We start from the raw sequence: 16001 nt of genomic DNA on the forward strand, positions 1-16001 counted from the left end.
CAAACCGAACAGCTTTTCTGTGAATGACTATTACCCAGTTCATACCAGTAACCTGTTTAGCTGCTGGTTTGTTCTGTTGACCTTCTTATCTTTTTGTGTTCATGCTCCTTTTTCCCTCTGGCCTGTTCTGGTTTGCTGTTTATGGGAAAGTGAGTATCAGGATATGGACTGTGGGGTTTCCTTGTTATAAACCAAAGTTAGCAAATAAACATTTACAGCACGTGTAAGTGGCAAGTAAGGTGTGCTCGACTCTCTGGAGTCACTGTTCTGACTGAGGACCATGCACACCATTTGTTAAAGTTTTAAAGTACACCAACAGTATTCATGTGTACATTCTGTAGATTGCTAGGGTTTTTTCTCTCTCCAGCTTCCAGAATTGTCATTAAAAGTCTTCTCAAGGGAGAAGAAATATAGAAATTAGAGAAATAATTAATATTCTACAAGCATCTTAAAACTACTAGTAAAAAAGTCTGTCCTCTTGTTCCCCTTCCCTGTCTCGTCTGCCTGGCTGCCTGCCTTCTCATGTCCCACTCCAACAGGGCTTCCTCCCCACCCACTCAACATCTGAAGTATAGAAGTCTGAGAAGTCAGCTGTCTCGTCTCCTTCCTCTTATAACTTAGTAACTTAGGAAGGCTGCACACCTCACCTGCTGGGCCTTTTCTTCCTTGATTCCTCTGTTTAACTGTCTCATGGAGGCTGCACACCTCACCTGCTGGGCCTTGTCCTGACTCATTTCTGTAGTGAGCATCACTAAATACAAGGAGTTCCATCCAGTCCTACAGTTAAGGACCTGCATTAGGTAAACCAGGTGCTCGCTCACCTAACCATTCTTCATGGACAAAAAAAGATTAGTAAATCTCTTTCTTTTTAATTTCACAGTGTTATAGAAATCCATGGATAATACCTGTAAAAGGTCTGAGTTGTTTGAGTTTATAGATAGGGCTACTGTGTTATTTAAAACAATGTATGGTGGTTTGAATGACAATGTCCCCTAGATGCTCATGAATCTGAACACTTGGTCCTCAGTTGGGAGGTTTAGGAAATGTCCCCTAGAAGTGGCTTTGGGGTTTAAAGATTTGCCCCACTTCAGGAAAGGTTGGCTCTCTGTTCCTGTTCAGAATTCTGGATGTGATTGCACATCTTCCTGCTCTGCTGCCTCCCTTGATGGAACTATAATCCAAATGTGTAGAACAGCAACAGAAATGGGGCCAATACAGTGTGCCTTGTGGGTTTTTTGTTTGTTTGAGTTCTAAATTATAGGGGCTGGAGAGATGGCTCAGTGGTTAAAAGCATTGCCTGCCCTTCCAAAGGTCCTGAGTTGAATTCCCAGCAACCACATGGTGGCTCACAACCATCTGTAATGAGGTCTGGTGCCCTGGAGATACACACAGACAGAATATTTGTATACATAGTAAATAAATAAATATATATATAAAAAGATAAAGTTAATAAAAAAAAAGAGTTCTAAATTATAAATGAGGGATTCCAGGATGTTCCCTTCCCTGCAAAAAAGTTTGGTTTTTGTTGTTGCTTTATGAATGTTTTAACTTTTATTGTTTTCTTTTGAGGATTGATTATTATTATTATTATCATTATCATCATTATTAATATAGTGTTACCTTAAGAAAACACTTCATTCTTTTAACTCAGAAGAAGATACTGAAGATACTAAGGGTATAGCTCAGTTATAGAATACTTGGCCATCATGCAGCAGGGCCCTGGGTTGGGTCCCCAGTTTACTCATAAAAACAAAAAAGGAATGATTTTAAAAGATGAAAAAGTTTTTTAAAATGCAGTCAGCCTTCTCGAGTGCTTTCCCAATTATCGTCTTTGAAATCCAAATGTGTGTGTTACTTTTAAATCATCAAATGTCCTATTGTTCTCTATCATCATTTCCACCAAGTGAATGCAAGGCTGTGAATTTTCTTTCCACGTGTTAGTGACTAACTTGTCTAATGCCATGTTACGCTGTTGGCTTTAGCAGCTAAAGCACTTTGACTTCTTGTCAAAGTGAACCTGGCCTTTATTTAACCTAAGCCATCTCTATAGCCCGAGTTGAGCTATCTAAAGTAAGCAAAAAAAGCTCTTAAAGGGAGTTGAGAATAGAGCTCAATGGTTTGTATAATGGTTTATATAAGGAACTGGGTTCAATCCCGTGTGTGTGTGTGTGTGTGTGTGTGTGTGTGTGTGTGTGTGTGTGTGCATATATATAAATATAATGTAATGTAATGTAGCATAACATAATATGGCATGTCAGAAAGAGAGATCTCCTTTTCCCAAGGTAATCTGCAAAGGTATTTTACAGATCAGGTGTCACCAGTGGCTTATGCTTGTAATTACAGAACTGGGGAAGCTTGTTCAGGAGGATTGTCCCTAGATCTCAACCAGTCTGAGCGAGAATGGGAACTGCATCAAACAACAACAACAAAAAAGAGAAAAGGCAAGGGGATATGTTTTAGAACATGTGTCATAGAGTCAGAAGCTGTTAGTTACAAATTTCAAGCATAAGTACTAAAAGTAGTTACAATTTTTCCTTGAAAATAGCAAGTGATGAGTCCACAGGTAAAGTGCTTATCCTGCAGACATGAGGACCTGAGTAAGAGGAGCCTGGGAGCCTGAAGTGAAGGGGACATGACAGGGCTGGGATCCAATCCCTGGAGCTCAGGAGCAAGCTGTAGGTTCAGTGAGAGTCTCAAAAATGAAGGTGGAGAGCCTTGTTGAAGAAGGCACCTACCTGCCTCTCTCTGGTCTTCACAGATGCTATGTGAATCTATACCATGCTCATAAAATGCTTTTCATTTTAAAGTTTTGGGCTTGTTTGATCCAAGATATCTTTCTTCTCCTGCTGAGAATGGGACTTTGTTTATACAGATTTGTGTCCCCTCTAAGATGCTTATCTTCAGTGTCCCCTTCCCTGTAAAAGTCCCAGTAACCCTTCACTTGGTATTCTACTCATGCATCCTTGTATACCTGAGCTTTACTTGATGCCTGCTTCCTTAAAGCCTGTGGTGGTTTAAATGAGAATGGCCCCATAGGTGCCTTCCTGTCTTTGAACACTGGGTCCCCATTTAGTGGATCTGTTTGGGAAGAATTAGGAAGGATGGACTTTTTGAAGGAGATGTGTCACTGTGGGTGGGCTCTGATGTTTCAAAAGTGCATGCCAGGCCCATTCTTGTGCTGTCTCTGCTTGCTACCACATGCTGTCATGATAGTCATGAATGAAAGCTTCAGAAACTGGAGGCAAACCCCTAATTAAATGGTTTATTTCTAAAGTTGCCTTTGACACAGTGTCTCCTCATAGGACTAGAATGATAACTAAGCCCATTTTCCTTGAGGCTGCTTCCCCCACCAGTGGAGGAAGCCATTCTCCTCTATTGTGTTCAAATGTGCTCTCTTTTCTCATGATCTTTGGCCTCTCTCACATTTGAGTTTTCCTTTCTCTTCATGCCCTCTTCAAGAATGTGTCCTCTTTCTATAGACACTGTATTATCTTAATATTAGAAGTATTCTTACTTCAAAGTCAAAATAAGTTCATTTCAGTTTTCTGTAAAACTCAAATTTGACCATATCTTGACCCATTTTCTGGAATTTGATATATTTCATACCATATATCCTGAACTCCACCCTGATAGGATATTCTGCCATATAATTTGAAATATTAAGCCAAGTTCCTACATATTCAAAAATCCCTCCTACCCTTGAAGCCCCCATAGCTGTTCAGTTTTGGGGCTAATGTAAACCCCAGTTTATCCTCTATTCAGTGCTGGTCATTTCAAACTTCACTCTAGGGAGACAGCCTCGTCTGACAGAAAATAAAGCTTGCTTAATTTGACTAAGAGAATTTGGGTAATGATCTTTATTCTCATTTGTTGGGACTGACACATTTTTGGGGTGTAAGCTATGCCCTTCATCTGTCTTGGCATCCCATAGGCTCATTACCTTGTCTCTTAATATGTGTGTAGTGCTAATTTTTTCCCAACCTCTTTAGTCCAGCGCTTTGAAATCCCAGGATAACATGGCAAGCTGCCCTTGTCACCTGTTCTCATTTTCTATCCAAGAGAATTCTATTTTCCCAAGTTAGTGTAGCCGTGGAATCTCAGAAACATCTTAGGTCCTTTTTTCTCCTCATTTTTATAACCAGGAGACTCTTAAATGAATCCCTCCCCCTTTACAATTACTTGCGTCCAGTTATTTTTTTTTCCTCTCAGGCACCGAAAACTGTTTTCTTATCTCTGGTCTGTGTCTCTACAGTGTGTCCTACAAGCAGTTCTGAAAGGACTGTTCCTTCAGTACCGTGTCCTTCCACTGCTGCTCTGCTGCAGTATCAGCTGACACAGTAGACATCGGTCTGATCACTGGATGTCACCTAAGTGGACTGTTCCGTCTTCTTGTTTTAGCCTTTGATATTTCTTACATGAGAACAATACAATTTTATCATATCAACCCTTCCACTTTTCTCCAGTTGTTTTCTTCCATTTTTCTCCTCCCATGGTCCCCTCACATGCATTCTCCTCTCGTGTCCTCAGTTTTAGATAAATACATAACATACTGACACATACTGACTGATGAATGTTACACATATTCACATGGGTGTATGACTACTGGAGCAGGGCAGCAAACCAATAACCGTGTCATCAAAAAAAAAATTGACTCTTCCTGAGTAGCCTTCAACTTTTGCCTGTAGCTCCTCAACCAGGGGTGTGGCCTTATAAGCCTTTCCACAAGCATGCTAGAATGGGGACTGTCTCACTAATGTGCAGTCTGTGTACAGACAACTACAGTCTTCCGAAGTCATGGGTGCAGCATCCCTATCATGTCCAAAAGATACTGAACCTCATGGTATTTTTTTTTGAACCTCTGGCTCTTAAATTCTGTCCCCTCCTAGCAATGTTGTCTGAACCTTGGGCGTGGGCTTGTGTTATAGGTGTCCCATATGGGGAGAGGCACTCTAGAGTCACTTAGTCTCTGTTTGTTGACCTGATGATATTCTCTGCAAAAAGATGTTTCTCTGGTGAAGGTTAAAAACCACATTCTATGGGTACTTAGAAGACATTTGGATACTATATCAGTTCGTTACAAGAGAAGGAGGAGGTTCTCTTCTAGGTCTGTGACCCCTTCCTTAAGCCAAGGGTTCTTTCTTGGCCAGACTTACAGTATAAGGCTTGAGTTCTCGTATTTAAATCCAATCACACAACTATTGGTTGCCTGCATAATTGCCACTGTTGACCACTTGGTCTGTACTGTAGTTCTCAAGGTTCACAGTTGGGTAGGACTGTAATACCCTTCTCCACAGTACCTGCCTAGTACCTTCTAATACTATGAAAGGTAGCCATTGGAGAGGAACTTCTCTGGGACAGTATCCACTTGATTTCCCCAAGTCCTGTGATCAAAGTCTTTCACCATAGGGTCTTACCCTCAAGTTTTAGGAGACAAGCAGAAGCAATAGTCTGTATTTTGGAGGAGAACCAGGGATCTAACTCAGGTCATCAGACTGTAGTGTGTGTGGGGTGGGGGGAAACAGAGGCAATGAATTTGAGGAGTGGGGGTCATGGGAGAGGTTACAAAGAAGAGATGGAAGGAGAAATGCTATAAATACAGTGTTCATACAAGAAACTCTCAAGCATAAATAAATAAGAGGACAAAGCTGGCTAAGAAAGGGAAAACATGAGTACTTGCTCTTCCAGAGGATGTACATGTAGTTCCACACGGCCACCTTAGGAATTTCGTATCATACCTCCAGCTTCAGTAAATCTGATACCCTCTTTTGGCCTCTGCAGGTACCTACACACCACATGTAGGAAACACAAGTGTGTGTGTGTGTGTGTGTATAAAATGGTTGAGACATAGTTTTAAAAGTATACAACATCTGGGCTGGGTGGTTGTAGCACATACCTTTAATCCTAGCACTCAGGAGGCAGAGTTAGCTGGATTTCTGTGAGTTCAAGGCCAGCCTGGTCTACAAAGCGATTTCCAGTACAGGCTCCAAAGCTACACAGAGAAATTGTGTCTCGAAAAACAAAAAGAAAAAAGAAAGAAAAAATAATGTGAAATGTCCTTCTGTATAAAGTGTTACTTCTGTTGGTTGATGAATAAAACTGTTTGGGTCAGTGGCATACCAAAGTAAAGCCAGACAGGAAATCCAAACAGAGATAATGAGAGAGTAGGCGAAGTCAAAGAGATGCAATGAAGGAGAAGGACCCAGACCCTTACTGGTAAGCCACAGCCTTGTGGCAAAACACAGATTAATTTAATATGTAAGAGCTAGCTAGAAATACACCTATGCTATTGGTCAAACAGTGTTGTAATTAATATAGTTTCTGTATGATTATTTGGGTCTGGGCAGCCAGGAAACCCAAGGGCAGACTCTGCTTGTAACAACAACAACAAATAGACAAAGTATACAACATTCTTTGCAATCAGGGGAATGAAAGTTAAAACATCTTACCCCAGTTTGAATGGCATATTTCTGGAAGGCAAATGTTGGCTAGGGTGTGAAGAATGGGGAAGACTTATTCACTATTAGAGTATGTCTTAGGGTTTCTGTTGCTATGAACCACAGCAACTCTGTGAGGAGAAATTTAATTGGGGCTGGCTTACAGTTCAGAGGTTTAGTCCACTGTCATGGTGGGAAGATGGCTTTATGCAGGTAGATTTGGTGCTGGAAAGGTAGCTGAGAGTTCCACAACTAAATCAGCCAGCAGCAGAGAGTGAGCCATTGGGCCTGGCTTAAGCATTTGAAACCTCAAAGGCCACTCCCAGTGACACACTTCTACAACAAGGCTATATCTACAACAAGGCCACATCTAAGAGTGTCACTCCTATGGGCCTATGAGGGCCATTTTCTTTCAAACCACTACAGAGTGCAAACTGATGGAGTCCACAGTGGGAATCAGTAGACCTTAAAACACTGAAAGTAGGACTATCTTAAGACACAGCTAGCCGGGCGATGGTGGCGCATGCCTTTAATCCCAGCACTCGGGAGGCAGAGGCAGGCGGATCTCTGTGAGTTCGAGACCAGCCTGGTCTATAGAGCTAGTGCCAGGAGGCTCCAAAGCCACAAAGAAACCCTGTATCGAAAAAACAAAAAAAAAAAAAAAAAAAGACACAGCTATCCCGCCCCTGGGCATACACCCAAAGAACTCTGTGTTCTACTTCAGAGATAGTTGCTCAGTCATGTTCTCTGCTGCCCTATTCACAATCGCCAGTGTCCTGATTGGCTTACCGTGAACTTAAAACAAGAGTTATCTGGGAAGAGTAAACTCAGTTGAGTAAATGTCTCCCCCAGATTGCTTGTATGCAGGTTTGTCATGCACTCTTTGGTAACAGACTGATAGAGGAAGGTCCAGTCCACTGAGAACCATGCCACTTCTTAGTAGGTGGCTCATGGTAGTAGAAGAAAGCAAGATGAGCCAGCCTGTAAGCAGTGTTCCTCCATGTCCTCTGCTTTAGTTCCCTCCTGCCTTGAGCTCCTGCCCTGCCCTTAATAACGGACTGCCACTATAAGCTGAAAGCAGCCCTTTCCCTCCCCAGTTTTTTGGTCATGGTGTACATCACAGCAGTAAAAAAAGAATTTCAGACAGCCATGAAACTCACTTTCTCTGAACACTGTTCATTCTGCACTCAGGTTCATTCAGCTGGCCAGCACGGTGTATCATTCTTTTTCATAAAGGCTGAAAATTAATAAATTTCATTTCTATAGAAACTTAAAGCAGTCAAAAAGGAAGAAAAATGTATGTATTGGGCATGTGAGCATTCCAGTCAGATACCTATAAATCACCAGATGGAATGGGTATAAAAGATGAGCGGAGGGCAACAGAGTGATGAAAACGTTTTATTAGACATTAAGATTTGGTTTTGATTCAAACTTCAATTTAATTAGCATCTAACTAGATAGGTAAGAGAAATTTGAAGGATGATCTGCAAAACTCAATGAGTACTAAGTTCATTTGCACTAGAAAGATTTCATAATTTTAAATGTCTATATATCATTTTTCTCTTAAGTAAAATCATGTGGTACATGATGTTTCAGTGATAGGACTCACATACCAAGGTAATCCCATGAGATTATGGCAGATCGCCAACGTCCCTACCACCTAGGTTCATTGCCATTGTAACATCACAGTGTAATATAGTCAACACAAGTAGTGACGCTGGGACAGGTGAGCCCATCACCCTGCCAGACACAGAACTATATACAGCACGTATAACTATGTACAGTACATAAGACTTCATGATAGATGACTTGGTGCTTTGTGTACTTATTACCCCTCTTTGTTTTAGATTGTACGCCTACTATATAAAAGTACTCAGAAAAACTTTATTGTAAAACAGTAAGCCTTATTACACCAGCACCACATATCTGGATAGCGTCCAGAGGCCACAAATGATTGACTACCACCTATTGTGCTAGTACAATGATTTTGCCTAAGGATGCATTTCTCAGAGTACATCCCAGCCATTAAGTGATGGATGACTGCATTTGACTTGCTTTTCTATCTCAGCATTTATTTAAGAAAGTATTTTTATTATGTCTTGGACTGATGGATGTATATTATCCTGTAGCCTCTATCAGACTTTTCCTCAGGTTTGGTATGTTTGGTTTAGTGGTTTGTTTTCTTTGCTTGGTGATTTTGTTTTGTTGATATAGGGGCTCAGTGTATGAATTCTGGCTCGCCGTGTAGCTCAGGCTAGCCACACTCAAACTCAAAATCCTTGCCTTAGGCACCCCAGTGGCAGGAATGTAGGTATGTGCTCCACACTGACTTCACTTTTTAAAATAATGTTTTCCTTTACCCACCTGTTTTTGTATATGTGTGTGTGCGCACATACATTAGGTCAGAGGACAACTTGGAAAAATCAGTTCTCTTCTCCCACCATGTTGGTCTGAAGAATCTGACGCAGGCCTTCAAACTTGGTGATAAACACCTCTACCGTGTTCTTCCTCAGTTATAAGATACTTTGTTTCTAAATAATATATGGGCTTATTTCCATGTGTTCTCAACATTTTTTTTCTCTCTCTCTTACTAGGTTTTGTTTACATTTCTGTTCTTTTTTGAGTGTCTTGCTGTTTATCCCAGGCCAGCCTTAAATGTATAATCCTTCTGCCTTAGCCTCCCACCAAGTGCTTGAGCGAGGGAGTGATAGGTGTCCATCATCAGAATAATCACACAGTTTCCACAGGATCTTTGGCAGTTCATATTTTATATAAAAATTGGTATCTTTCTGCACTTTGGGGAAACCCTCAAGGAAATTTGTTCTTTCTACGTCCTACATCTTCTTTCCTGCACTGAGCAACACCAAATGCCTACCCTTCTTAGAGTCAAATGTATTGCCTAGACAAGCAAGAGTGTAAAATGTCAGTAAAAACGGTGTGCTTTATTTAGTTAAGACAATAAGTCTAGGAGTCTAGCAAAATAGGATCTTCTTTCTAAATACAAGAGTTGTGTTTTCACTGGGATCTTCTGTATGGTGAACTTACCTGATTCAGTACCATACGATTCTAATTGACCGATTTTATTATTTTACTTATGTGTTTATTTGTGAAAGACAGGGTCAGTGTCTCTGTTTCAGGCTGGCTTCTTTGAAAATTCTTGGTAGCCAAGAGTGACCTTGAATTCGGATCCTCTGACCTCCACTTCCCAAGCAAACTGGGATTACAAGCATGAGCTCCCACAGAGGAGCCCTAGGTTCAGGCAGGTGAGGTGAGCACTCTACCAACCAGGCTTTATCCCCATCCTTACTTAGAACATTGTTGTGCCGACAGTTACCCAGTTTGTTACATGTTATAGATATTGTTTTATGTGTAGTTATAGGTTGTTTGCATATAATAAAGATGAAAGATAGGCATATCAATTTTAATGTGTGCATTTGACCTGCAGTGTGTCGCTGATTATCTAATGAAAATAAAAGAGGAGCCATGTTACTTAGAGAAACAGTATCTTTCATTCCTATTGCATTTATAATTCGTGGGGAAACAATTGAAGGTTCCCACTTCTGCGGTAGGTAAAGGGGATGCTCCTCATGTACTTAGTTGTGAAGAAAACAAGACGGTACAAAAGGTGCCGCAATTGTGATGTCGTTGCTATCTTATTTTTAAAGATTAGGGGGTTTATTGCATCTTACATTGTAGGTGGAGAGTCATGTCTTTGCCAGCTTTGCCTTTCACAACAGAATTATTGTGGAAACTCAGTTTATGTTTTAAAGTAGAATCCTCAAGTGATATTTAGGTGCTTCAAAGTCTTTTGGTCCCATAGGGAAAACAAAATCCAGTCTTTAATGCTGAGGACTGAAAATAGAAGACAAATCACTAATGGATACTACACTTGAATAGTAGATAGCTATATAACAGTATTCCAAATGGGGTTTGTTTATAATATACGTCAACTATAAGTCCATAGATTGTTTTCCTCATTGCAGACGATTTGGGGGAAGGGATCTAACTGTGCACTATGGATCTTCTTTTTTTGTAGTAAAGGCGTGTGATAGTTTTGATGCTCTTCTTTGATTAGAGATGTGAAGAATATGTCCATACTCGGCAAGAATGAACACAATCAAGGAGAAACTAACTGGTAGTTTATACTGACTTAAATGAATGCTTAGAAATGAATCCAGAATGTCTAAGGTTGTCATTCAGGCAAGCTTATTTTGAAGCCATTTCCTTTCATTCAGGGTATAGGACCTGGGAATATAACTATTTGTTCATTTATTTGTTTGTTTACTATAGCATTATGTATTTAATGGTTTTAGAGACATCAGTAAGTCTGAAACACCTGCTATCTATGCCTGTATTGTAAGAATTCAGCAGGGCAGGAATGCATTTTCGAGACTGACAGAATGTCTTAAGTTTATTTCTGAAGGCTCTGAGGAAGCTTTTTAAGTGCTTGCAGCGTCTGTCCACACCAGCTGTCGCTGCTCTGTCTGACTCGAGTTTGTTACCTTTCTTCCTGTCCTGTAACCCAGTAACTAGATCATTTTTACTCTCAAGAACCATGTGTTAGGTGTCCTTACACAGTGCTTAGAGTTAGTGAGATTGCTAAGACAAACACGTTGTTTTATCTGCGAGGATCAGGAGTTGGGGGGCCAGCATAGTTACATAGCCTATTGAAGCCACCCTACACAAACAGAAAAGGGTTATTTTTTCATTTACTTATGAAGATTAAAAACAAAAGTGGTTCCACAGTTAAAAGTTTCTGTGACGCAGGCACTGCTGGAATGACCGAGTGGCAGTGGGAAAGCAGCCGTTTAATAAAAATGACGTCAAGTCTTGGCAAGATTAGGAAAACAAACATGTTGAGTTTATGTTAAAATGTTATTATTAAGATGATTTATTTTGGTTGTAGATAAAGCGAACCCAAAATTCTAAACTAAAAAAAGAACTTTGCATCATTAAAAGTGGTAGTAATAAAAAATGTATTGGCAGTGGTGGGGAATCCCAGAAGCACTCAGGATTGGCATAGCCTTTAGTAACTTGGAAAATGTCCATTAGAACTGCCCACTCTCAGTTCAGATTTATGTCACAGCCTCCTGTGGTATCATGGCTAGTACAGCTAATTTTTGTTTTTTAAGATGAGGCATTTAAGAGAATTCTTTCTGGCAAGAATTTGTACAAGCTTAGGGATCTTTGGTGTTCCTAGTTAGGATAGGTACAGTGTCTTCCTGATATTCTTAGACTCGTTTATCACACCGGACGTGGTTCAGTTAACAAGGTTCTAAAAGACAGTAAAACACTTTAGAATTTGAGTAACTTTTCTTCTTAGGCAAAGTTCTGAGCATTTGCCTGATTCTCACAGCATTCTTTTCAGTTAACGTGGAGATGAACAGTTACCATTTTTTGAGGCTGTAAAGTTCCCACACAAGGGCAGAGTAAGCAGGGCTGGAAATCTGCCTTTTCCAAGTCGGCTTCTCCTATCACCTTGAGTAACACATGGCCCTTAGTGCTGCTTACGACATCGCACTGCTAGCCTCTCCTGAGCAGAGCTGCAGAATGTGACAATGCTTTAAAAACTGACGGATGCTCTGATGTTTAAGCAGTCAAGGGCAGCAGTGCAGAAGATTAGGAGACAACCAATGCCACTGTGAAAGATGCCTTACTAACAGTGTCACGTGACACTGGATGGCGCTGATAAGAACAGGGTAAGAGGAATGTCTTAAAGATCCATGAAACAGTAATGTGCCCATCGGACAGCATTAAGGTGCACCACAACAAAAAGTTATACATACGTGTGTTAACATACATGGAAAAGAAGTGACGGAATTCTCGCAATATGTTTTAGAAAATTGCTCTTTTTTTTTCTTTTTTTGCTAGTATTTAGACAATTTTAGACCTGTAAAACATGACAGGGAAGCATGGAACACTGAGGATGTTCGTGGCCTGTATCCAGATGTCAAGCTCTCCTTCGGGCTCCTGATGCTGTCTAACAGTGCTGGCTTCTCAGACAGTGCCGATTCTGTGATGAGGCACCTGCAGGGTCTGAAGGTTGGGGCACGTGAAATACGGAGCGGGAAGGAAGCATGCTGCTATGCCATTCGAAGCAAAGGGAAGTGTAGGTCCATAGAACACCTCTTCTTTGCCTTCTCTGCTGACATCCAGTACCTGCACAGTAGGGAGGGATTAATTACTCAGGACTGCCTATGCATGGAAGAGAGCACCCGAGGCGTTACCATGTTCCCACTGTGTACATTGGTTACTTTTCTGCAGCTGTGATAAGATATGATGACCAAGGCAATCCTCACCAATGTGCCACATAGGACTGCCAGTCCTGACCAATCTTACGGAGATGTTTTCTCACTGGGTTTCTTCATCTAAGATGGCATTAGCGTATGTCAAGCTGACAGGAAAAATAAAAAGCAAAACAGAACAAGTGGCCCCTTTTCGACTTGACATATGAACATATTATTATTCAACTGAAATACTTTTTCATTCATCCACAAGATCTCATCTTAATACCAATATCTAAATATGAAACACAAACTTAGAGTCCTGTGGTCTTTAAAAATTCAAACACTTTAAAAGTTCATTCTCTAGTTAACAAAGAGAGTTTATGGGTGGACACCAGGTCTCCCTGGGAAGAGGACGCAGAGGAGATATTGTGAGCAGACTGAGGGCGGGTTGGGAAGGGAACATGAGCCATCGGATTGGCTGGGGCATGGAGGCAGGAGTGCTGAGGAGACTGCTGGAGGAGGAGCATTTCAGGGTCAGGCTGAAGCCTGGTGCAGGAGTCTATGGGGAGGACCCTAGCTTTGACTCCTAGCAACAGTGGATAAGGAGCCTGCATTTGCTCTCTCCTGTGACCAGACTGGTGCCTGGCCCAGTTATCAGGGAAGCGTCATCCAACCACTGATAGAAGGAGGTGAAGAAACCCACAGCCAAACATTAGATAGAGCTCAGGAAAACTGTAGAGGAGGAAGGGAAAGGAGTGTGAGAGCCAGAGGGGTCAAGGACACCATGGGAAGGCTCACGCAATCAACTAACCTGCGCTCACAGGGGCTCACAGAGAGTGAGCCGGCACTCTGCAGATATGTTATAGTCATGTAGCTTGGTCCACTTGTGGGATTCCTAACAGTGGGAACATGGGCTGTCTCGGAATCTTTTACTGACATTTGGAACCCTACTTCTCATACTGGCCACTTTGTTCAGCTTTAATACAAGGGAAGGTAGATACTCAGTCTTACTGCAACTTGATAGGCCATGTTTTACTGATACTCATAGTTTACTGACACTCAGGCCCTTTCTTGAGTGGAGATGGAAGAGGAGGGGATTGGGATAAGGGGTGGGAAATGGGGGAGAGAGACTGGAAATGGAGTATGGCAGTGGAGGTTGTGGCCAGGATGTAAAATTAAAGAAATGAATAAAAAATAGTTCAGTCTTTTAAAACAAAACAAAATAAAAACCAACAAGCAAACAATGAAAAAAAAAAAAAAAAACACCTAAAATCTCAACAGTTCAAAGTCTCTTTAAAATATCCAACGCTTCTAAACTGGGCTCCTGTAAAAGAAAGCCACAAGTTGACCGCTTTTGTACTCCAAGAGGGGAGAACCAGGGCACAGTCACATCCCAATCACAGCAGGATCAAAGGACAGCAGTGTCAACAGCTTACTGCCTGACATCTAGGCCTCGAAATCTTCTGGGCTGTCTCTGTCTCTCCAGCTCTGGTATCTGCAGCACACACAGCTTGTCTCAGTCTCCGGCTGGATCCACCCTACAGCTGCTACTGTCCTTTGCAGTCATCCCATAATACGTCTCCAAAACGCTGGGATCTCCACTGTAACTGGGCTGTGCCTTCACCAGTAGCCTCTTCTGTGCTCTCTACAGGGACTCTGACTCTGCCACATGGTGACAGGTCTCCCCATCTGTCCCTTACCTCTCCGGTCCTGGGGTTTCTTATGCAACTGAGGCTGTACCTTCACCGATGTCCTATCCTCTTCCCACACAGGCAAAACTTGAGCAGCTCTCAACGACCCCTTTATGCCTTTAAAACCGGTACCACCTGAGAAACTTCTATACATTACCAGGTTCAGCTGCCACTGTGAGATGGAGCCTTCCTGCTCCCCTCTCTGGACCACAGCTTCTCAGATTTCACCTTGGTGGTGCTGATGCTGGTCTCCCCTTTAATGAGCATCAGTTCCTCAGCTCCAGCTAACCAGGATCAGTTGTCCCCCAAAGCAAAGATTCACTTTCCTAGTTCTGGTCTTTTGGTAATCTTCAGACCCAACTGCCCAGAACCATGGCTTCTTAGTTTAAAACATCTAATGACTTGTTAGGGTCCTTAGGGACTCTCAAACATCCCTCTGAAACTTCGCAAGTCAGGCCTCCATCTTCTATACTGCTCTCAGGTTTATCTTCTTAGCTCCCACAACAGATCCTGACGCTCTGAATAGTCAATGCCTTTTCCAGCCCAAAGTTCAAATACCACATTTCTCCTGAAAATACATGGTCAGGTCTGTCAAGACAATATTCCCTGCACCTGGTACCCATCTCTGTCTTAGGGCTTCTATTGCTGTGACAAACAGCATTGCCAAAAGCAATCTGGGGGAAAAGGGGGTTGATTTCAGCTCAGAACTCTTAGACCACACTCCATCATGGAGAGAGACTAGGCCAGGACCTGGAGGCAGGAATGAAGCAGAAGTCATGGAGGGATGCTGCTTGCTGGCTTGCCTGCTCCTGTGGCTTGCTCAGCCCACTTTCTTTTTTGTCTCAGGATTACTAGCACCACGCAGAATGGCCTGGGTCCTCCCACATCAATCACTAATTAAGAAAATGCCCAAGAGGCTTCTTTACAGGCCAGTCTTAGGGAGGCATTTTCTCAATGAAGGTTCCCTTTTCTCAGATAACTCTAGCTTATGTCATTGACAAAATAAAACACCTTCTTACACCTCTTCTATCTCAACTCCTCCCCTAACCCCACCCTGCAATATCAACTTAGTTCTGTGTCTCAGACAGTTGATCATATGAAAATATGAATTCCTTCCCAATAACCAAACCATGATTGTTATCCTTTTTGCTTCAATGCCCTTGTTGGTTTCAACTGCACATCCTAAGGGAGCCCCTTGCTTACTCCCTCTCCTTTGAAGGCTTGGATATTTTTTTCTGCCATCCATATAGACATAGCTGGCATGCCCTCCTCTGGTCTGTTTCCAACTGCTCTTTTTATTATTATTTACTTTATTCTTTAAAAAAAAAAAATCCCCCGAGACAGTGTTCATTTGTAGCTTTAGAGCCTACCCTGGAACTAGCTCTTGTAGACCAGGCTGGTCTCGAACTCACCAAGCTCTGCCTCCCGAGTACTGGGATTAAAGGCATGCATCACCACTGGCTTCCAACAGTTTTTTAAGGGTTTCAAATAGCCTAGATGAAAATCCACCTGTTGCCTAGGAGTTTCCTTCAGGGTTAAAGCCTTCCATCTTGGAGGGAAACTTCTTAAGGCATAGGATGTAAAGGGGAAGTAAAGTATTTGAGGACAGGATGTCTACATGGAGGTAAAACAATGGGATGTCCTAGAGA

General features: G+C 41.9%; 1 protein-coding gene across 2 annotated transcripts in view; it reads right to left on the reverse strand.

Moving 5' to 3' along the window:
- Positions 1-7825: 7825 nt before the first annotated feature.
- Klhl32 (kelch like family member 32) overlaps positions 7826-16001 on the reverse strand; it is a 200090-nt gene continuing 191914 nt past the window's right edge. For both annotated transcript variants that reach the window (XM_050144952.1, XM_050144953.1), the window contains one exon: positions 7826-12593. In XM_050144952.1, the coding sequence (XP_050000909.1) occupies positions 12432-12593 (162 nt within the window). In that variant the 3' untranslated portion in view covers positions 7826-12431. The remainder of the gene's footprint in view (positions 12594-16001) is intronic.

This window comes from Alexandromys fortis, unplaced genomic scaffold (genome assembly GCF_014885135.2).
Source record: "Alexandromys fortis isolate MF-2015 unplaced genomic scaffold, M_Fortis_MF-2015_v1.1 scaffold_2_1_26212458, whole genome shotgun sequence".
In the NCBI taxonomy this organism is placed as follows: Eukaryota; Metazoa; Chordata; class Mammalia; order Rodentia; family Cricetidae; genus Alexandromys; species Alexandromys fortis.